This window comes from Pelodiscus sinensis, chromosome 3, assembly GCF_049634645.1.
Source record: "Pelodiscus sinensis isolate JC-2024 chromosome 3, ASM4963464v1, whole genome shotgun sequence".
Taxonomy (NCBI): domain Eukaryota; kingdom Metazoa; phylum Chordata; order Testudines; family Trionychidae; genus Pelodiscus; species Pelodiscus sinensis.
The window spans coordinates 151,994,202-152,017,649 of NC_134713.1; the positions used below are offsets into that span (position 1 = coordinate 151,994,202).

At 43.6% G+C, this 23,448-nt stretch overlaps 1 protein-coding gene across 3 annotated transcripts in view; it reads left to right on the top strand.

The window, feature by feature from the left end:
* The window catches only part of RRP15 (ribosomal RNA processing 15 homolog), a 46,382-nt gene extending 23,231 nt beyond the window's left edge, over positions 1 to 23,151 (top strand). For all 3 annotated transcript variants that reach the window (XM_075925208.1, XM_075925209.1, XM_075925211.1), the window contains exon 5: positions 22,667 to 23,151. In XM_075925208.1, the coding sequence (XP_075781323.1) occupies positions 22,667 to 22,819 (153 nt within the window). In that variant the 3' untranslated portion in view covers positions 22,820 to 23,151. The remainder of the gene's footprint in view (positions 1 to 22,666) is intronic.
* Positions 23,152 to 23,448: the final 297 nt, after the last annotated feature.

The following is a 23,448-nucleotide window of genomic DNA, read 5'->3' on the forward strand; positions in this document are numbered from 1 at the left end:
GAGTTGAGCAAAAAAAAAAAATCTGTGCCTGGGGAAAATAGGTGCCAGTACACCGTCCCGGGGCATACCATCACAAAAAAGCATTTGGAGGGGGTGAGAGGTGCAAGTTCGGGGAGCAAATTTGGGTGCAGGAGGAAGTAGAGAAGAGGATGCTGGCTCATGGAGGGGGCTCCAGGCTGGAGAGTGTTGGGGGTTAAGGGGAGGGTTGGGGTGCTGAGCAAGCCGCAGGCTTGTGGCTGTCAGGGTTTAGGAGTTTGGGCTGGGTTGCATGAGGGGCTCAGGACAGATTTGCAGTGTGTGGATTGTGCAAGGGTGTTGTGGCAGAAGACTGGAGATGCAGGAGTTGGGGGGTTGTGAAAGGCTCAGGACAGGAGGTTCCAGTGTATGATAGGCTCAGGTTTGGATTCTGGGAGGGGGGGAAGGGGTGTTATCATGCTGCGGCCAGATGGGGGCTTGGTCCCAATTGGCCAGGCTTCATTTTTAAATAAAATATTATGTCAAACACAAATGTTTCAGCATTGTCTTTATTTGAGAGGGGCGGGGAACCTGTTTTGAGTCAGGGGTCACTGACCCACAGAAAAGTCAGTCGGGGCCACACAAGTGAGATGTAACAAAAACAACTGCTCCAAAACTCCCCAACCCTCACTAATGTGGCCCCAGCTGTGCTGGTGGGGGCAGGGGACAGGGTGCTTATAGGTGCTTGGGCAGGAGCCTGGGACAGAGGACAGGGTGCCAGTGGGTGCCAGGACAGGGCGCCAATGGGTGCTGGGGCAGGATACTTGTGGGGAGGAGGGGACAGGGACCAGTACCTGGGATCCTGCAGCTGCGCACCAAGGCCCAGGAAGTGCACGGGTTACTCCCCCATCTCCGAAACAGTGGAGTGGTACCTGAAACGCTGGTCTGTCGCACGCCTGATGTCTTCCTGCATGGTGGGGAGGAGGAGTCCCGGACTGTGCCAGCAACAAATGCTCGGGCAGCGTGCCCCTTGCTCCTCCACTCCCCCAGCAGTATGCGCTGACTGAGCAGCTGGAGCTGGCGCTCTGGGAACTTCATTCTCCCCTGCTGCCTTCCTGCACAGGGTGGGGGGAGGAGGGAGAGTCCTGGACCCCGCCACCTCCAGCTCCTCAGACAGCATGTGGTGCCGTGGGGAGTGGAGGAGCAAGGGGCACGCTACCTGAGTATTTGTTGCTGGCGTGGTCCGGGACACTCTCTTCTCTCCCCCCCTCCCCTCCCCCCCAGCGAGAAGGCAGCAGGGGAATGAAGTCCCCAGTGCACTGGCTCCTCTGCTCCCCACAGCAGTGTGAGCAGCCGAAGCCAGCGTGGTCCCAGACCTCCGTCCCCTCACCCGCATGCAGGAAGGCAGCAGGGGAACACAGTCTTCAGTGCGCAACGGATTGGCGTTTTAGGTACTGTGCCAGCTGTTGCCGGGGGTGGGGAAGAGCCCATGTATTTCTGGGACCTGGTGCACAGCTGCAGAACTCCCCCCTCCCACCTACCCCGCAGGAAGCCCGTGCTACCTCCGTTGTCCCTGGAGGTAGCATCAGCGCAGCATTCATCTTGGAGGCAGCACCAATGAGCACAGAGGAGCAAGGGGCTGTTTGGGTGGGGTGCAGGGGTGGCTTCATGAGCCTCACTTTTGAGGGGAGAAGAGCTGCATGCGGCTCGCGAGCTGTGGGTTGGCCACCCCTGCTCTAGGGTTTTTGGGTGATGTATCAAGTGCGTTGATGAAGACCTAAAATTTTGCTAGCAATCTGGTTGGGATGCACAAAACCTGCTTGTTACAACAGAAGGCAGAAATATTGCAGAGTCAAGTATGGTGCCAAATCACTTCTGTGGATGTTTGTACTGATGTTTTTTTCAGGGCTATAGCCAATATGAACATCCACAGCTGTGATTTTCCCCCCGCCCCGCCCCCTGTATAGTGCAGGTGTAATGAAACTTTTATCATGTAACACACTGGTCTTACAGAAAGCACTTTAAATGTAAATCCAAAGTAATAGGAATTAGTTGGGAATAAACAATTTGGCTGGATTTTTTGCGGCATAATGTGACAGTAGCAAGAATTTATTGCAGAAGACTAGTATTAAGGGGAGATAATGTTCAGTGGATGTGTCTTAAAAATCGGAGTTAGCACATTGAGTATTTAGCTTTATTGTGGTATTGATGCTATTTCTTATATTTCAGATAGGAAATGCCACAGTAACATCCAATACCGCAACATAGTTAAACCCATTGTGGTTTTTAGAGGAGTGAGCCTAATTTTAGAATGTTTAGTGATGGTCCCAGTGTTAATATGTTAGGATTTTTCCTTATGAATTTTAGTTTAGGTTATACAGGTAGAACCTCTCTAGTCCAGAACTCTTTGGTCTGGCTACATCCATGGTCTGGCATGATTTTAGTTAGCTGGATGTCCACTTATCATGGGTGTGGCCAAGTTTCCCAAGGTCCCATAAAGTTTGTTACAGCCACGAGTCCTGGCTCTCAGTGTTCTGTGCTGTCGTTTAGTTCTGATTTACACCTACATGTCTCCTAAGACCCCAGTAAGCAGTGGAAGTGTTGGTAAGGTTTGGCACTGGTCAAGTCCTGAGAGTGCTGGACTACAGAGGTTTGACCTGTAGTATAAATCCCGTGTGTGTGTCAATTTTTCTAGCTGCACATGTCATCTTTTATTATTGCTAGGCCACCTGCTGGATCATGTTTGATGCTTACTGACAGTTTAATCTAGGTTTTTGTTTTAGTCACAATGAAATGGGATCATGTAATTAAACACTGTATTATAATTCCTAAGCACAACAGGGCTGAATTAGTTAACCTTAATTCTGGCATTTCCTAGCTTTTAAATGCTTGACTTTATAACTTTAGTGATCATGGGTTTTCTTTGTGTGTAATTTCATGTATTTTTTTTAAGCAAAATGGATAAAATAAAATTGTCACGTGGGATCATATGATCTCCACATTGAGTTATTGGCAATATTCAGATGTTTACATCCACAATATGGTCCTCTGGCACTTGAGCAAATGGAGTAACTGGTAGCAGTGGAATGCTGTACTGTATTCTTGTGTGAACCAGCCACTAGGGAGGGAGAACAACTTTGCCATTTAGTTTTAGAACGGTTTGCTAGACAACTAAGGAATATTCCAGATTCTGAAGGGGCATGTGACCTAGTGGTTATAAACTATTTTGTCCCTGTCCCCACCATCCTTGATCATCTTGATTTAGTTTCTCCTGTGGGAATGGTGCACGTGCTATCTGATCTCTTGTCTGACCTTGTCTCTGCTGTCTGATCTTTTGAGAGAGCTATGAGGGATCGGAGCATGCTCCGTGAAGACAGACTATTTTGAGTTACTTTAACACATCTCTGCATGTGCAAAAAGGGTTTTGTGTTTGTTTTTTCCCCAGAGGGTTATAACGTGGCCAAATATGAATGAATTCTTTTCAGGAGATCATTTCTAGGAGCAGGGCTCAACCCCTGGCAAATTACAAGTCTCTTCTCCAGAAGCATGGGGAGTCTGAGCTTAACAAGGTGGTTGTTTAAAAAGTTTTCATAGGAACAACATTTTTCTCTAATCTCATTGTCAAAAAGAGCAGAATTCTTTTAGCTGAAACTTTGCTTTAAGTTGGACCTCTTTGGGAGACACCTGCGTGGATGTCAGCCCAAAGGGTTTGTTTGGCAATATAATAAGACCCTGAAGACAGGGTCTTGTTAGACAACTTAAGTGTATGTAGTGCTATCAGCTCCACCTATAATATAAAGTATTCGAGTTACGTGCTTTGATACACATTTATTAGTAATGCAGAGGAGGCTCCAGTGTTACCTTATTTTCCCAGATGTTGCTGCCAGTTGGTTTTCAAGGAAATTGTGTCTAAAACAGCCACAGGGAGGGGTACATTTGAACAATATGTGGTATACATCTTCTTTTGATCTTCTGTAAATGCACAGTGCATAGACATCCAAAATGTCTAATCCTATTAGGACTGCTTTATTGAACTCTAAAATTGTGATCTCCAAAGCTGTTTTAATAGGAAATGTGTCTTGAAGAATTCAAATTGAATGTCTAGTTGATTTGGCTGAGGCTTTAATAGTCCATGATGTCATGATTGGCTTAATTGAAGCTTGTCCTTTTAATTTTAATCTTTTTTTGCCTGAATGCTCCTTGTTTGTTGTATTTGTTCCTTTTGTGGATAAATCACTAAGATCACAGTTAGTTCTCCAGGGTGTAGTTTTTTTTTTTTTTTTTTTTTTTTTTTTTTTTAAAGGATATTTGACTCTTTCTAAGTTGAAGTTCTTTCAGTTAAGTTTGTTTACGGACTTTCTCAGTGGTCAAATAGCTTTCTCTTTGCATCAGATGATCTTCCGACCACTGACTGAACTCTAATTGGCAATTAACTTTTTCTGGTCACTGCTTATATGCTCTGTTCACTGAAGCAGTGTAAAGCCAAGGAAGTTCAACATATTGACCCAAACTCTGGTGCTAAGCAAATCTAGAAAGGTTTGGAATATGGGTTCAGTTAGGGTTAAAAAAAACAAAACAGAAGCTGAACTGCTTGCATGAAGGATTCACATCTGCAATATTGAGCTGTGAAAAGCAAACTTTCCTTGCAAGGTTTCTGTCTTTCATCATAACAATTAGTGTGTGTGTGTGTGTGTGTGTGTGTGTGTGTGTGTGTGTGTGTGTGTGTGTGTGTGTGTAAAAATAAATTATAAATAAAAATAAACAGGGCTCGACAATTAAGGTAATCTACTTGCCATGGGCGAGTGGATTATAGCCCGGCTCTGCGCATGTGCAGCATGCTGAACCGCGTGGTTGGCGAGCGGGGCTTGCAGTGGCTCGGTGAGCCCTGTAAATAAACACTTTAGAACCATGGTGTCCAGCACACTAGCCACATGTGGATATTTGGCTGATCGAGTGTGGCTAGTTCACTTTAGCAATAGCCACCATAGTGGCTACTGCTTCAGAACTGGTTGGTCACCACAGCTTTAGAAGCTTTTTATGGAAAGATTTTATTCTGGAAATAACTAAAGATTTAGTGTACAGGCAGTCCCCGGGTTACGTACAAGATAGGGACTGTAGGTTTGTTCTTAAGTTGAATCTGTATGTAAGTCGGAACTGGCGTCCAGATTCAGCCGCTGCTGAAACTGATCAGTTTCAACAGTGGCTGAATCTGGAAGCCAGTTCTGACTTACATACAGATTCAACTTAAGAACCCCAGGCATCCCCAAGTCAGCTGCTGCTGAAACTGATCAGCGGCTGATTCCAGGAAGCCCGGAATCTACTTCCTGTAGTCAGCCACTGGTCATTTTCAGCAGCTGCTGACTAGGGGACACCTGGGACAGAGCAGCTGGGGTGCTGCTGGGTTGGTCCAGTGGCACCCAGAGCGGCGCTACGGGACCAACCGGCAGCGCCCCAGCTGCTGTACCACAGGCGTCCGGAGCAAAGCCGCGGAGCACGGGGGCAGCGGGACAGCCCAGATGCGCCGTGGCTATCCTGCTGCCCTCGGGCTCCGCGGCTTTGCTCTGTTCTGCTCCCCGTCCCCCAGGTCTGCAGACCAGGGGGAGGGGGAGCAGAGTAGAGCAGAGCGGCGGAACCCGCGGCCAGCTGACAGCCCAGACGCGTCTGGGCTGTCAGCTGGTCGCGTGCTCCGCTCTGCTTCTCCCCCCCCCCCCCCATGGTTTGCAGACCAGGGGGAGGGGGAGCAGAGCGGCGGAACCCGCGGCCAGCTGACAGCCCAGACACGTCTGGGCTGTCAGCTGGTTGCGTGCTCCGCTCTGCTTTCCCCCCCCCCCCCCATGGTTTGCAGACCAGGGGGAGGGGGAGCAGAGCGGAGCAGAGCAGAGCGGCAGAACGCGCGGCCAGCTGACAGCCCAGACGCATCTGGGCTGTCAGCTGGCCTCGTGCTCCGCTCTGCTCCCCCCTCCACCCTGCAGATCAGGGGGAGGGGGAGCAGAGCGGAGCACAGCAGAGCGGCGGAACGCGTGGCCAGCTGACAGCCCAGACGCGTCTGGGCTGTCAGCTGGCCGCGTGCTCCGCTCTGCTCCCCCTCCCCCTGGTCTGCAGACCAGGGGGAGGGGGAGCAGAGCAGAGCGGAGCAGAGCGGCAGAACGCGCGGCCAGCTGACAGCCCAGACGCATCTGGGCTGTCAGCTGGCCTCGTGCTCCGCTCTGCTCCCCCCTCCACCCTGCAGATCAGGGGGAGGGGGAGCAGAGCGGAGCACAGCAGAGCGGCGGAACGCGCGGCCAGCTGACAGCCCAGACGCCTCTGGGCTGTCAGCTGGCCGCGTGCTCTGCTCTGCTCCCCCTCCCCCTGGTCTGCAGACCAGGGGGAGGGGGAGCAGAGCAGAGCGGAGCAGAGCGGCAGAACGCGCGGCCAGCTGACAGCCCAGACGCGTCTGGGCTGTCAGCTGGCCGCGCGTTCCGCCGCCGCTTTGCTTCCTCTCCCTGGTCTGCTCGAGACCAGGGAGAGGAAGTGCCCCGTTCGTAACTGCGGATCCGACGTAAGTCGGATCCGCGTAACTCGGGGACTGCCTGTAGTTCTTTTATCTGAACTAGTTTGGTTTGCCTCATCTGAGTGCTGTCTTTCATAGGTTATCTTGGGGAGCAGTTTCTTCAGCTCTGTGTTACTTAGGTTTTTTTCAGTATGATGTGTTCTGTTCTCTGTATTCTATAAAAGCACATGTATTATAAGCAGGGCTCAACAAACCGCTGTTTCTACTCGCCTGGGGCGAGTTGATTTCAGCCGGTCGCTCTGTGCGCCCCGTTCACCAGTACTGCGTGCATGCGCAATGCCAATCTGGAACATGTGCGGTGCAGGGCCAGTGAGTAGCTCTCGCCGCAGTTTGTCGAGCCCTGATTATAAGTATGATCTCTAGGTGCACTTACTCTTTATGTGGATAAATAGAACAGCTTTAAGAGTATAATAGATGGTAGGTCAAGCTGAAAAACAAATTGGAACATTGAGCTAAACATTTTCTTTCATGAAAGAGTTTGACCAATTTTTAATGATAATTTCTGAAAAGGCCCTGATGGTAAAATATGAAATAGTGTAACAGATTTTTTTAAAAATGTTTAAGAAAACACCAAAGATCTTTCAACTGAAAGATTGGAATGTAGTTCACCCTTCTCCAGTTTCTGTGAGCATGAGAGAGCATTCCATGTCAGTTTAATTTCTCCCCTTTATACCCACTTTAGCTTTCCCTCTTTTGCAGGGTGAAAGACCAATACAAGAAAGAAACTTAGCACCTTTCCCCCCTCAAAAAATGAACTCATGAGAATGGGGAGGAATAGTGGAACCAATTGGCAGCAACAAAAGGGAGGCAGAATGGTTCTGGGCCTGGGATGGCAGCCTGGAACTCAAAAGGCTAGGGTTAAATTTCTTGTTCTACTCCAGACTTCCTGTGTGACCTTGAGTGAGGCTCCTATTAGTAAAATGGGAATAATGGTGGATAATTTGTATTTCATGGGGGTGTTCTGAGGATAATATACTAACGATGTGTGGCACTTGTATACCATGTTAATGGTTAAATTAACCAGGGAGCATATTCTAAGATAAGTGGAATATTTCGGGGTAAGGTGTAGTGCCTGAAACTTTGTTTTTAAAACTTGACTGAATTTCAAATCAACTGCATGCCATTCAAACAAATCAGAGGCTTGCAATAGTCTGACATTTTTCTTTAAAGAAGAAGGCTTGTCTTCTACATGCTTGGGATTAAAGATTACACTGGTGTAAGGCATGATGCGTTAGCTGCTGGGCTATTGTAGAAATGCAATTCTGCTTAGTGCTAGTTTGAAGGCCTGTTTTCTCACAAAACATCAGGGCTAGATTGTTAGGGGTATCACCCTACCTTACCAGATGATGCTTACTTGTTCACCAAGTCTCAGCTGGGCTGGAGCAACCTGCCGGAGAAGCCTCCTTCTCCCTGCTGCCTGGAGCACAGTACAGCAAGCTGTACCTGAGCAGCTTCCCGCCCGCAGTAGGTCCGCTTAGACCTCCCCCTACCACTCCAGTGGGATCCCATTTAAATTGTTAATTGGTTAAACATAACATTTAACCAGCTCACTGATTATTAGGGAGGTAAAATCCCCTTTAGAGATACTTATTTGGAAATCTGGTTGTCTTTGAATTGTGAACCTGAAAAAATTCATGATAATGATTCTCTTGCATTTTTCTACACTTCCATTCCAAGCTGATTTTAATGGTTGCCATCTTGAGGACCATGAGAGCCAAAATGGAAAATGTCCAGATTTTCCACCTAACATGGAATTTGTAACTCCTGAATGTTGAGGCACTGACAGCTTTTATGATGATAGCAGCAGCATAGGATTGAAATAGACTGGCAAGCTTTGTTGAGAAAGGAAACTACAGCAATAATCCAAAAAGGCCGCTATTTGTAGACCTTTAGGACATTCTGCCAAAACTATGTGCAGGAGGGGCCAGATGGAGTTTTGGGTGGAAAAGATTTGCACTGCTAATGAGAGGTTTCAAAGTCATTCACTAACAACGTTATTGAAACAATAAATTGGGTGATTTTTCACACTTGAAATTCCAATATTGTTTAACTTTAGACCAGTAAGCTCATTACATGATCCATAAACTTAAGCATTTGCCCTGGACTGGTGATCGGAAAGGAGGACATTTTCTAAGCCTATACCCACTTATTTGATAGATTCGTCATGTCACTTCATTACCTGAAATGTCAAAGAAGTGGCCTTATTTTAGTTTTTACTGATTAAGGCCCATCTGTTTAGCCAGTCTGTCTGGGATTATTGGCCAGCCTTGTTAAAAATGACAGTTATCATTTGCAGAGAGGTTTTGGTGTTTCTTTGTGTCTCCCTCTCCCCCTCCCCCTTTTCCTTCCCACTCTTTCTCCCCCCCCCCCCCCCGCCAGTATTAATATTCAGATTTGTAGTAAAACCCTTCAGCCTTAACATTTTGGCCCCCCACAAAAATGAATACACTATGGGAACTGTATTTTTAAAAAGAGAAAAATAGATCTAATTTCTAAGCGATAATTGGACTGTTTTTAACCTGAGCTATGATCAAGAGCAGCCATTAAAATTTAACTACTAACTTGTGTTCTCAGGTATATGAACTTCAGTCAGATTTTCAGTTCTTCTGAGACTGATTGCTTGCCTTACAGTTTGAGCTCCCTCCAATATAAAATGTTTTTCTTGTCTGTTTTTACAAATATTTGACTGAATGTTCAGTGTTTTCATTGTAGAACTGGTATGCTTGGTCAGTTCTTGAGCCTGTTCCTGCTGAAATCAGTGAAAAAACTCGCATCTCATCCAACTACCAATGTAGCTCTCAATCAGTGCAGTAGTCTCACTTGAGGAGTAGACCCTCAATTTCCATCAGCCACCTTTTCAAGTAGTGAATGTCTTCAATATGATTTGATACTTATTTATCATCTTCATAGGGAATGAAAACAAATGTATTCTCTAATCTCTGTGAACTTAAATTTATTTTAAAACACCCTTTGACTTATTTTAATTTCCACTGGTTAAATTGATCATCATAAAATTGTCTGAAGCTCTGCAGCTTGTGTGTTTCCTCTTAGCTGGATCTGGGTAATTCTTTTCTTGATGGTGCTCCTGTCCAACTCCCTTTTTCATACAAAGCTTGTACATTAGGTTTTCCAGAAATTTCTTGGTTCTCAAAATAATCAGATGGTGCCTGGATTGCACAATAGTTGACAAAACAAATGACAAAATTCTAATCTGATTCTCTAATGTTTATCTAGGTAAGATTTAATGTTAAAAGCAATTGCTCTTATTTGTATGTAGTAGCATCTAGAACAGGGGTGGGCAATAATTTTTGATAAGGGGCCACTCCAAGATTTTGGAAAGTGGTCAAGGGCCATACTCTTCCATGATATTAATGGAGATGTGGGGTCTGGAATGGAGGTTGGGTAAAGAAGGGAGCTTGAGGTAAGGGACTGGGGTGCAGGAGGGCTGTATTTTACCCAGGCCTGATCTAGAAGCTCTCGCCATAGATCAGAAAGGACCCTTTTTTTCTTTTTACTCTTTTATATTTGTGTGTGTGTGTATCTTTGTGCAGCAGTCTGTGCATTGGCAGGTCACATGGAGGATGAGGTATAAAGTTTGAGTTCTGTGTCGGTTCTTGAACTCTTAATTCTGGCCTGACTTTTAACTATCGCAGTAATCCTGTGTCATTTGATCCATGACATTTGGGCACACAGTAATGAGTGTTACACAGCATTAGCTGTAAATATTAACAGAAAATAGGTACTGTGATGCATCTTATATCTCTGCACCTTTGCATTTCACTACATGAGGTTTTCAAGTGTTTCTGTATTGGGTACGTGAGTTTAGTATAAAAGCGTGATTACATTTTGCTAGATAACTTTCAAATGACTTGCGGGCTATTCTGTGGGTAAGTACAAAGGTTTGTCATGGAAGAAAAGAGAATTACAAGATTATTCAACCTAAAATATAATTTAAAGAGGTAGCATCTTAAACACATCTTAATTTACTCAGTATTGTTACATGTAACACTTAATATGACTACAATAGAAAGAGATTGAGGAAATAGCATGTGTCCAATTTGTTTGACCACACACAAAATTAGTAAAATATATCAGTTTCACAGTACTGGCTGCCTTTCCTTTTTTTCATAGTATCTCCTCTTCCTCCTTACAGCAAATTTGTGTGGGATTTTTAAACAGCAACACTGGGGAGAAAAACATGTTTAGAATATGAAAAGTGACTGTAAAATCATGAATTTGCAGAAGGCATATTACCTGAAACAGTTTAAATTTTTTTTACTGATGAGATTTCATGTTGATTATGTTGCTTTTTAAAAGTGCTATGCTTTCCAGACACATATACTATGCACAATGTACAATCTGGAACCCAATTTTTTTTTCCTGGGCAGCTCCTAGTTACAGTACTCCCATTTCTTTCCCCGCTACTTTCAACAGATGTATGTGAATCATTTTGCCAACATGTCTGTGTGTCCTCTTGCAGCAGCATGTGGTAACATTCTTCTTGCAGTGGAAAGAATTCCCAGGGGGCTACCACCAGAAATGGAATGCCCCAAATTTTGCAAAGCACCAAAACTTCCAGCCAAAAACTAGGCTTTCCTAACTCTCTTTTTTTATTTATTCATTTTAATTTCTTTTACATCTTGTGGTACAAATGTTCTTGAAACTCATTGGGTTTCTTTTACCAGGATTAAACAAAGCTCTCATTTCCTTCCCCCCTCTCAAATCCCTCCCCAAATGGCTTAAAATATAAATGACTTCTGTTATCTCTTTATAGTCAAGTATTTAGGAATGTTTTTAGAGCACAAGGGTGCTGTTGCTTCCTGTTTTTCACTAAAGCCCAGGTGAATGTTTATTTTCAGAATGTATGTAATTTAATTATTGGCTGTATTAGGTTAGTGTATATTCAAACCTCTGTGCATGCCACCTCCTGCATTCCTTCACTTTCACATATCCACCATCACAGTAAAGGCAAAATAAAGATGTAGGAATAGGGGATTTCTTACTCAGATCCCCAACACAAGGGTGTCTTCCCATTGTGACCAAAATGCAAATCAGTGCTCGTTGAACCTCATTTGCCCTTCTGTGTAGTGACTCCAGTGTTTTATCCATGGAGAGGTTTGAATATTAATGGTTGGAATCTAAATATTGTAATGACTGTTTACTGGAAATGGCCTTTTAGGGTCTAGCATATGCAAGAGAGGTTAGTTGTGAATAAATAAGTTAGTTGTGAATAAATGATAAACGCCAAGTCCCGGCTTGCGCCCCGTCTCCCACTGCACCTTTGCACCTTAACATCAGTAGCATAGGTCTATCTCAAATACTTAGTTGCATCTCCAGGCAGTCATTCTAAATCCAGAGGAAGTGTGAATGTGTATTGAATGACATGCTTATTGTTAGGACTGTTTGTGAAATTACCCTGGAGCATAAGAGGCACTTGTTGTGCAAAGAGCATGTTCCACAAGCTTTTACTTTAAAATATTTTCCTTAATCATATTAATAAGAAGTGTTGTCCAGAGGGTGTAATTTACCCTTTTATGACCATTTTTGTGGGAATGGAGTGTTTTGTGAAAGTTGCCAGATTGAGAGTCTAAGATCCTAACATGACAGAATACCATAAAACATAGTTTATAAAGTCTTCAGAATGGGGATGTTACTTCTGTGTCTGTTCAGGGCCATGCATATTTATGGAGTTTTGTTGTAGGTGAAGTTGGTATCAACACCAGTATTTTTTCATTATAAACTTCTGTTTTCAATTGCTTATTATATTGCCAATATTTAACGACTTGGGCTGCAATTTTCCTTGTGTGTTTTCTTCCTCAGGACTTTTTTTTAAGTTTCAGAGAGATAGCTTAGATAGTCCTGGGAAGAAGGTTAAAAAGCGTAGTTGGTTTAGGTAATGTTTAAAAAAAAATTGTTTCCAACTGTTTCTTTGAAAGGCTTTAGGATTTAGATGTTGGAAGCAGGAACTTGAAATTCAGCAGTGTCGTCTGAAGCAGAAGTGCCTTTTGTAATTTCCACCCAGATATATCAAAGTTACAGATATCTGAACATCACTATTTGCAAGTGTCCAGTAGAACTTACTCCTAATTGGCTGCTAAAATCATTGAACATTCTATCTAAGGATGTTAAATTGCATTTAATCATCTAATCAAGTAGTCGATAGAATTTCCATCAGCTACTCAGTTATTCAAAAAAGGGAATCTGCAGAGCTGCAGCGAGGTTAGCTCCCAGTCCCGGGAGGTAATCCTGCTGCAGCTCTGCCTTTTACATGTAGTAAGAGCCGCTTGGCGCAGCAGGGGACAGGGTGCAACCTGGCACTTGGCTGTCCTGGCTCACGCCAAGTCCCGGCTTGCGCCCCGTCTCCCACTGCACCTTTGCACCTCGCCCTCTTCCCCTCCCGGCTCCTGCTCCCCCTGCCTTGCTGATAGAGGCAGTAAAAGAGAGGAGAAGCAACTAGTTGAATAATGACTCGACTACCCAATAGGCTTATCTCCTAGGCTTATAAGGTAGTTGACTATACACATAATCACTTCTATTCCTAATTCTGTGGACATGGAGCATACTAATCTACCCCAGAGTTGGACTTGTAGACAGGAACACCAGCATCGGCCAACCCTTTTTTGCTTATGGGAAGGAATGCTGGGCCAGGAGTAATAGAATCCTAGGGCTGGAAGAGACCTCAGGAAGTCATCGAGTCCTGGCTACAGCAGGACCAACCCCCAACTAAATCATCCCAGCCAGAGCTTTGTCAAGCCGGGATTTAAAAACTTCTAGGAACGGAGATTCCACCACCTCCCTAGGTAATCCATTGCAGTGCTTCACTACAGCTTAAAAGCTGGTTCTCTCCCCCCCGCACCGCCTCCGTGGGGGCAGTAGAGGCAGAGGCACAGCGGGGGAAATGGTGCGAGGCGGGACTGAGCAATCCCAACTTGCACCAGGTCCCACACGTAGTGCCACTGCTTCTTAAATGTTGTGAGAGCCTGACTGTTCTTGTTATATTTTGAAAGCAGAGCCGTAGTGAACCCTCTTATCAACTAATCCAGAGGTTCCTAACCTTTTCTATACCGCGGACTGGCACAGAAATATTTGCATATTCGTTATGGTAATTTTAGCCCGTGGTATATCCAGCAAACCAAAGGATGAGGGACATGATGGTTAACAAGAATTTGGAAAACTGTTGCACACTCATGTTTGGAAAAACCCCCAATAGAATAGTTGCTAATACTTGTTAAAGAGTATTCTCCAGTTGAAACCTTTTGCCTCAGTTGCACCATAATTTAAGGAGACGGTAGTTAACAGGTCTGACACTGCTGACACATTCTGCACATTCATATTTTCCTGTGCACAGAAATGTGCATGCTGGCTGGGAGCAGCTGGATGCTAGGGGGAGGCTCCTCCTGAGCAGGGAGGAAGGAAAATGGGGTCGCCAGGGCAGCTGTGCCTCATGCGGTGCTTGGCCCTGGCCGAGCGCCGCAGCCGCCCTCCTCGGCACCCTGCCAGCCGGGCCGTGTAGCAGCCACTAACGCTGGAACCAGGGCCAAGATGGGGCCACATCCGTAGGGACAGCCTCACTGCAGCCCCAGCTCCAGCCACAGCACACCCAGCTGCCAGCCACGCCACTCGCAGCAGCAGCATGGGGAAGTGAGCCGAAAGCTACACTTGGCTTTTCAAAACAGCTGGCCTAAATGTATATGGTTGGGTGTGCTGTCATTAATTGCTAGACTCATTCTCTAGAGCCAGGAGTGGATCTCAGTATTTATGACTTCCAGCATGCTGCAGCTGTCTAGCAAACTTTGTCACGTTCCTCCCAAGTCATTGGTTAACAGCGTATGACTGCTTTCAAGTATTTCTTTACCTGAAGTGGAAGGGTGTTTTACCCTGATTAAACATCCTGGGTTTCACCTCTTGCTAGTGAAAGACCTAGAAAGGGGTTCAGAATGGTTCCATACATGGGAGTTTCCTTAGTTTTCTGGGGTTTGGTTTGGATTTTTTTTTGTTTTAGTATTAAAATAACCAGAAATACGTCTGTGTTCAAAGGAATATTGAAGCTGCAAAGTCAAGCACTCAAAGTTAGGAAACATCCAGAATTAAGATTTCTTGTGAAACCTCAGTTTGACCAGTGTTAGAGGGGTAGCCGTGTTAGTTTGAATCTGCAGAAGCGGCGAGGAGTCCTATGACACCTTATAGACTAATTGAAGTGTTGGAGCATAAGCTTTCGTGGGCAAAGACCCACTTTGTAAGATGCATGTAGTAGAAATTTCCAGAGGCAGGTATAAATATGCAGGCCAGAATCAGGCTAGAGATAATGAGGTGAATCCAATCAGGGAGGATGAGGCCCACTTCTAGTAGCTGATCTGGAGCTGTGAATACCAAGAGAGACGAAGCTGCTTTTGTAGTTAGCTAGCCATTCACAGTCTGTTTTATCCTGAGTTGTTGATGTCAAACATGAAGATGAACTGTAGCTCAGCGGTTTCTCTTTGAAGTCTGGTCTTGACGTTTTTTTGCTGCAGGATGGCTACCTTTAGATCTGCAATTGTGTGTCCAGGCAGATTGAAGTGTTCTCCTACAGGTTTTTGTATATTGCCATTCCTAATATATGATTTGTGTCCATTTATTCTTTTACGTAGGGACTGTCCAGTTTGGCCGATGTATATAGCAGAGGGGCATTGCTGGCACATGATGGCGTATATTGCGTTAGTAGGTGTGCAGGAGAATGAACCAGTGACGGTGTGGTTGATCTGGTTAGGTCCTGTGGTGGTGTTGCTGGTGTATATATGTGGGCAGAGTTGGCACCGAAGTTTGTTGCAAGGATTGGTTAGAGTTATTATGATGCGTTGTATAGTTGCTGGCATATTTATATCTGCCTCTGGAAATTTCCACTATCTGCATCTGACGAAGTGGGTCTTTGCCCACGAAAGCTTATGCTCCAACTCTTCTGTTAGTCTATAAGTTGCCACAGGACTCCTCGCCGCTTTTTCAGTTTGACCAGTTTGTACATTATGATGATAGTCTTGAATACCATGATCATTGCTTGTTCCAATGGGATGCCTTCCTCACTCAGGTCCATGAAAGTGGCAGAAGGTTGTAAGGCAAGAACAATGTTCTTCTGTGGTAAAGGCAATGTGATTCCTGACTCTACCACATACTTTCTCTGTGGTGTTACACAAGACCATCATGCATTGCTACACATTAAGATTGTATAAGTGAACATAGTACCGGCATTGGCTGACTTTGGAGTGCAATCTTAATTTTCTTAAAACATATGGCCTTTTTTTATGTATTAAGCAATACAGGTAGTGTCAGTGTAGACTTTCTCACACTTCATAGTTGATGATTCTCCTTCTGTCCAGGAGCAGTTACTATTAAGGAGTAAAAAAGAAAGGTTAGTTATTTGTGTTACACTAGTTTTATTGCCAGGTAGAAAATAATTTGCAAGCTTCTCTCCAGCATTCCTATTCTACCCAGGCCCCAGACAGCACAACACTCTGATCAAGATGGCTAATTCCAGTAGTGGGTTCAGAAATGTCAAATGTTTCAAATAACATTTAATTAGCTTTCATAGTTTTTTCATGGCAGGCAGTGCCTCCTGTAAGATTCAAGATTTCAGGCTGCAATTGGAGATGCAGTTTGAATTTATTAGAATTAAGACAAAAATGTAAGAGAATTTTTCTCTAGACGTAAAGCTGTTGCCGAAACAAGTTTATATTAGAAATTCCTTCTATGACAGGTGCAAATAAATATTTACTATAGGTGAAAGGTAAAGAGAGATTGAACCCAAGATAGCAGACAAATATCAGTATGATGTCTGGTAGTTTATCTTTGATTGTAAAATGAATGCAAGGGAAACCCAATTTCTTGGTTATAATTTCTAGGCTTGCAAAATGCCTGCAAACTTATCTGTTGATATTCTCAACTGATCTCATCTTCCAGGTAAGGCTGTCAATGTACTTAACACATACTCCCTCATAACTTCTCTGGGACACAGGTTGCTGTTTCCGCAGATGGGGACGCTGAGGCAGTTAGAAATTAAGTGACTTACTAAAGGTTTCAGTATGAGCTAGTGGAAGAGTAGTGAGAGGAATCAGTATGCTTACTGTGTCATGGATTCTCACTACAGAGTCCACTCCTCCCAAGAGCTGTGCTTTTTGCTGATGTTCTCTTACCCTACAAGGTTTAGAATCTTTTTTTTCTTTCTCTTTTAAAAATACTGTATCAGTTGAATCACTGAAATTTGGTTTTTGGCACCCTGGTTATTCTAATCTCAATTGCCAAGCATGATTTATATCCCATGTGTTAGCCAAGTAAGGATGATGAAATGTGACTATCTGGCTAATTAGTTGATAAACGCCTCTGCAGAGTTGCAGCACGGGTAGCTCCAGGAGCCCAACTCAAGTCGGGACTGAACAGTGCTGATTCATGTCGGCTCCAGAGCCAACCGTGCGGCGGCTCTGCATTTTAAATATAGTAAAAGCCTCTGGGCTGAGTCCAGCAGCCCCTGTTTGTAGCAGACAGCTTTGGCTGCCACGAACAGGGGCTGTTTAGCAGCAAGAGCCCCAGTCTGTGGGGGGAGGGCCAGCTCCCCATTGGGACCCTTGCGGACAGGGGCTGCTTTGCAGTAGTATCCTATTCATCTCTCCCGCTGCATTTGATAGAACCAATGGCGGGGGACAGGCGGCACCCCGGAAACGGTGAAGGGGGGAACCAGCTTTACCAGTTCCTATTGGTGGTTCCTCCCACCTCCTTTGCTGCCCCTTTCCGTTAGAGGCATCAAGGGGAGGAAGCAACTAGTTGAGTCACTACTCGACTGTCTGGTAAGAACTAGTCGCTTATATCCCTAAGCCTGAATAGTAAAAGCAAAGGCTAAAAGCAGAGAGAGATGCTCAGGTCTAACCTCCAAAATTACTACAGGTTGAACCTGTCTAGTCTGGCAGCTTCAGGACCTGACTGATGATGAACCAGACAATTTGCTGAACCACGGGAGATCAGTATTGTCTAGCTATAGTACTAACACTTCCACTGCATACTGGGCTCTTAGAAGACATTTAGGGGTAAATAATAGCACAGTACACTGAGAGCCAGGACTAGTGGCTGTAAGCAACCTTTTGGGACCATGGGAAACTTCACCACACCCATGATAAGCAGACATCTGGCTAACTAAAATCATGCCAGACCATGGATGTTGCCAGACCAGAGACTTCTGGATTTAAGAGGATCAACCTGTACTTCACAGATACAGTTTCCTGCTCGGGTGGCATAGGGTCTTCACAGAGCTGGTTACTACACCTGACCCAAGGCATCCCCAAAAGTAGATGCCAAGGCCATAGTGCTATGATGTGCTGTGCAGAGTGACATATGTTAATGATTATATTCACCTATTCTATCGGACTTTACTCATTTCTCCATACTTGGCTGGCAAGAGTCAGCTCACCCTGCCCCGGTACCACTCACTGTGGGTGAGTATTCACTGCCAAGTTAGCTCAAGTGATCGGCACTCACAGCTGGTCTACACTGGAAACTTATGTCAGCGTAGCTGCATACTCAGAGACATGGAAAATCTACACCTCTTGGGGATGAATGCATGCTGCCCTAACCCCAGCTGTTAACAGTGCTAGGTTGACTGTTAGAAGAATTATTCCGCCTCTTGGGGTGATGGATTAACTGCATTGGTGAGAGAACCTTACTTGTTGGTCCAGGTAGCATCTACACCGAGAGCTACAGTAGCACACCCTCAGCAGCTTGTATAGGCATACCTTTAGACTCAACTTAGCCCAGGTAGAGTGTAAAGCACTGCAAAGCCTATCCATGCCAGACTCCCGTGGTTGCATCCCACACCAGTAGTGTGCTCACACATGAGGGGCTCTTTGAAAGATGTGGAGGGGATTGGCTGGTTTTTAGCTTTTGCAGTTAACCATTCGTGAAACTGCTGTCCTGGTACAGAAGCCTGTCTGTTTTGGGAACAGAATAAGGTTAGTCTGAGTTCTCTGGTAAGAGGTCATCCCAGTGCACTAGGAACTGCTGACTTAGCTTGGTGTTGGTTATTACCCAGATTTATTGTTCTCCACTCTTCTAGACAGTGTGAACATTTATCTTGATGGCATGTCCAATATCTTTTATAACTGCCCATGTTATACAAGTACATTTCCAGGAGATAATGTGGATTAGATTGCCTTCATCAATTAATCCATGCAATCCTTCCAAATATTGGTGAAAATATAAGAAACCATCTATTATGAAATGGTCTCTAGCCTCTTCTGTCTTTTAAAGTGATAGATGGAATTAGCTATAGGGCCCCCATTGAAACTGTGGAATGAAACAAAAAATAATTTGATCATCCCTAGGAAACAGCGACTCTTCAAACATTAAATATACACATTGTTCTGGTCTCCTGAATGTCAAACTTGTTTGAAGAACAGTTTGCTCTAGACATGTATAAATCCTTGGCGCTTTATTCTAGCCTTTCCAAAACAATCCTTTTGTGTAGCACTATACGCTAATGTTTACACACAGTTATTTGTTTTTATTTGGGGATGTTCAGAGGAGACTTCAATACCATAGTAAAATCTGGAAGATGTGGATGAACAGTTGAGCAAAAGCTCAAAGCAATCATGTGTAATGAGAACTGGTTTACTTGGCAAGTGCCAAGAATCCATTTGTTTTTACTTAGATGAAACTAGATTATGGTATTAAACCCTAAGACATGAACATTCTTGCATAGATAAAGCACATGATGAAATTAAACTTGAACTAACTGCTGTGTGTAACTAAATGCACTCAGATTTACTGCACATTTTCCTCAGACTTCATTTTGTGTAATACAACAACAGTAAGTAGGTCTGCCTTAGGCATGTAACGGAGTAGTCGATTAGTCGACTGCCCGATAAGCCTAGACTTATCTGGTAGTGGAGTTGACCTCGCTCCCCCCCTCCCTTGCTGCCTCTATATCAGAAAATTGTATCCAGTACATGATTAGTCAATTGCCTGCTTCTTAACATCCTTAGTCTGCCTTGTATTTTCTTCATTCATTGACCCCTTTGCTTTTTCCTTCCTGCAGCAGAAGTAACCCAGCAATAACTAGGATGAGCATGGGTTTTCTCCTAGTATTAAATATATTGCTATACCACCTGAAAGCAAATGTTCATCTTCCAAATTGAAACTAGAGATTTTAAAATGCGTTAATTTAGGTAGATATGTAACCAATGAAAATGTCAGTCATTGCATGTTTACACGCACAGGGATGGGTTGGGTGTGTAACTGTGAAGATTAACCAATGAACCTGGGCTCATCGGTTAACCATGTACACATTTACATTTCACAACTCTAATTGAGACCTGCTGCTGCTTTCTAACTCTTCAATGTTCGCACAAGTTTTTAATCAAACTAATTCATTCACACAAGACATAGCAGCTTTACTAAAGCTCAGCATCTGTTTTTTGTTGAAGTCCTGTTTTGATCCAGGTGTTGCTTTTCAGTTGTCTGAGCCAAAAGAGGTCTGCTGGCTTGCTGAATGTCAAATGATACTAGATTTGAATCTGGGGCTTTCCTGGTTCCTAGCCCTCTGTTCTAATCCTCTAGAATTTACTGCTGCTGCCTCTTTTTAAATGCACTATGTGTATTAAAATGTAGCAATTAGTTTGGAAGCATTTTCTGTTGAATTTTTCTTTAGCAAAAGCAGCTTCTTAGAAGAACAAGGATTTTTCCAGTTGAGTATTTAGTTTTAGTTCAGTGCTGTGCCCAGATTATGGTGATTAGTAAATGGGCTTAGGAAAGAAGAGTTTGTGAGTGTTTTCTTTAATCATTTTAGTCTTTCGTCCCTGACAGAGTAGGGGATAAGAAATAAAACAGCTGGGGTCTAGTCAAGCCCCAAATTATCTCAGCAACTATTTTTGGTTAAACTGTTTTTGTGCATTCTGGCTATCGACCAAAGGGAACACCACGCTGTCTTCTGCAAGCAGCCAGAGAGGAGCCCACCCTGTATGCAGACATGAGACTCCTGGTATGGCTATTTGAGCCTTTTTTTTTTTTTTTTAATCCCAGAGTTCACTGATGTTTGTAGCCTGGGCTAAACATGTGGGAAATACACACATTAGCCTTTCACAACATGTGAACTGATTTGGGTTAATTAGAAGCCATTGGGGGAAGGTGAAAGTCTAATGTAGACAGACTCCACAGTATGTGGATGTTGGGTGTGGTCTGCATGCAGTTTTTGTAGGACATGCGAGCGGCCATACTGGGTCAGACTAGAGGTCCATCTAGCCCAGTATCCGGTCTTCTGATAATGGAATCCTGTGTTGTGGGGGAAGCAGGTGTTGCCTATTGTATGCTGCAGAATAGTAGGGCAACTTCTATTGTGGTCAAGCTCTCCATGGGGCAAATCTACTTCTCTTGAGACCAGTGGCCATAAGAGTAGGTGGAATTGGAGACACTTCTGTTGGAGAGGAGGATGTTGCTGATTCCATTGGAGCTGGAGGTGGGAGAACTATTCTTTGGAATAAGAAGTTGCGGAAGAGACTGTAAAGGCCAGGTGAGGCATTTAAGCAGCAGCTGCACATTATACTTTTCCCTGGATTTGGACTTTGGCGACTATTTTGAGGAGGGAATAAAATAATAAAATAACCACTCTTATGAGAGGCATCTTTTTAATACAAGTTCAGGACAAGTTGTAATTCTAGATGAACGTTTCAGGTTTTTTGACATCCATTAGCTTAAAGATCTCACTCTTTCTGGGCCAGTCAGCTTTGGATTCCCATAACTTATATTCATTATGGAGAAATCCTTTCCTGCTAGGCTTTTTTTGTAACTTTGCTCTATACCTAAGTTCTCCAGTCTTTTTTTTTTCCAGAGCACTTGCCATCTCAGTTTGTTCTCTTCCTGAGCTCACATCAAAGTAGGGTTACTAGCTATTGTGTTCTGGAAATGCACTAGGACAAGAGAAGGCATGCATAAATTTGAAGAGACTATGCATCAGGCAGAACAACCACTATCAAGGTGTTTCTCATAGTATTCCTGTTTCAATTAATTCCTTGTGAATAATTAATTCAGTTTCAATAAGGCAACATTAGTTCTGACCTGTCCCAAACCATGTTACAACCATGTTATGTGCATGAATTGTGCACACTGTACCTCATCACAGACTAGTGCAAGTGCTTTTGGAGTTGCATTTTACTAGTCAGTGATAGTAATGAGGTGGATAGAGGATATTTTTGGTCAGGTACAGCAGGGAAAATACCTACTTTGTGTGTGCACAATGGTATCTCAAAAAGCCTTTAGTGGTAAACTGCATGCTCTATTCATCTACTTTGGAAAGGTGAAGCACATATGGAACAATGTTGTTTCTCAATTTTTCACACTGGTTTTAGGTCACTCAACTACCACTCCAGTACATGGAATATTTGAGTGTTTAACTTCAGTAATAATATATAGGTATAAATTCATATAAACTGTGTTGCTTCTGTTATTTCCACAAGGTGGTACTGTTGCACTATCTTTAGAGGTCTTGCACTACATTACATGATAAGCTAACCAAAACTCTGTCACCCTTTTTATTATCCCCTGAGTCTTAAAATATTGCCTCAATTAATCCATTTTCATGCAGAAGCAAATTTGGATTCAAAGTGCTGTTGGCTTGCTGACCATAGATTAAATTTCCACTTCTTTTAGAAGCATCTTTGCACCATATGCAGGCCCAGGTAGTGAAGCAATAATAACCCACATAAAGGGGATTTGGTTCACAAATCACAAAATATGTTAAATGTTACATTTGTTTTTTACAAAGCCTTTATTAAATCCATATTTGTGTTGCATGAATGTGCCAGAAATGTTCTAATGAAGCAGCACCTGGGGGTTAATAAATGATATCATGAATCCATATTGATTGCCAAAAGTGATTTTAATAAAGGAAGCCATGCCCAAGGTTGACTGTGTCCATGAAAAATAATTGTTTTGTTTCCATATTTCTTTTATTGCTTTGTCAAGTTTTTTATAATTCGCTTGCATGCTTGTTTTCACTGAAATCAAATCATGCCGGCCCTCAGTTTGTCTGTGTTTTGCATGCATTGTAAAAGTGGGGTTTGGGAGGAGAGAAGGACGTATTGTGGAAGATGAGAATTCTTCATATTGTCTGGTTTCTGCATTCACCTTTTCTGTTTGTTTCATCCCATTCAGAGTCAAGTGAAATCTGATGAAGAACCAGCATGGAACATACTCCGTGATGATTTTATGATGGGAGCATCTATGAAAGACTGGGATAAAGAGAGTGACAGGGAAAGTAGCACTGGACAAGATGGTAGAGTCAGGCAGGATAGTGAAAGTGACTGATGGATGAAATGAAAGAACATTCAGGATGAAATGTTCGTTTATTTGGATAGAAACCTCTACATTCTGTGAATGCACAGCCTTGGGGGATTTGTAGAGATGCCTCTTTTTAAGGAAAGCAAAGACTTTCTTAGTTTTGGGTGGGGTCCTCTTTCCTCATCAGCTTCAAACTTTTATTTACCAAAACTTCACTCTACTGAAATCCTGAAATATTTTCCAAAACATGTATAATTTTCAACATATTTCCAAAACATTTTGTACAGTCAAAATAGTGGCACCTGTCCAACAAAAGATATGTTTTGCCAAGGTCATTAAAAGTGAATACATTAGTCATGGCTCTTGATGTATTATTGTGCCTGCATTTCCAAAGCTAGGTTGCACCTTGAAAAGGTGTTACCAATTTGTAATAGAAATGTCTTACAATAAACATAAGTTCCAGCACCCTGTAAAATTATTGGTATCCTGTAGAGTCTGCAGTACTTTAGCCAAGAAAGATTTTATAGATAATAAAGAAAAGTAACCACTAATGTCCTAGTTCAGGTCTTTGAGCATTGATTTGGTGGGAGATGATCATGAAAACTTAATTTAAAAAAAAAAAAAAGCCCTGTGATTAGTCTCTTTATATTTCCCTT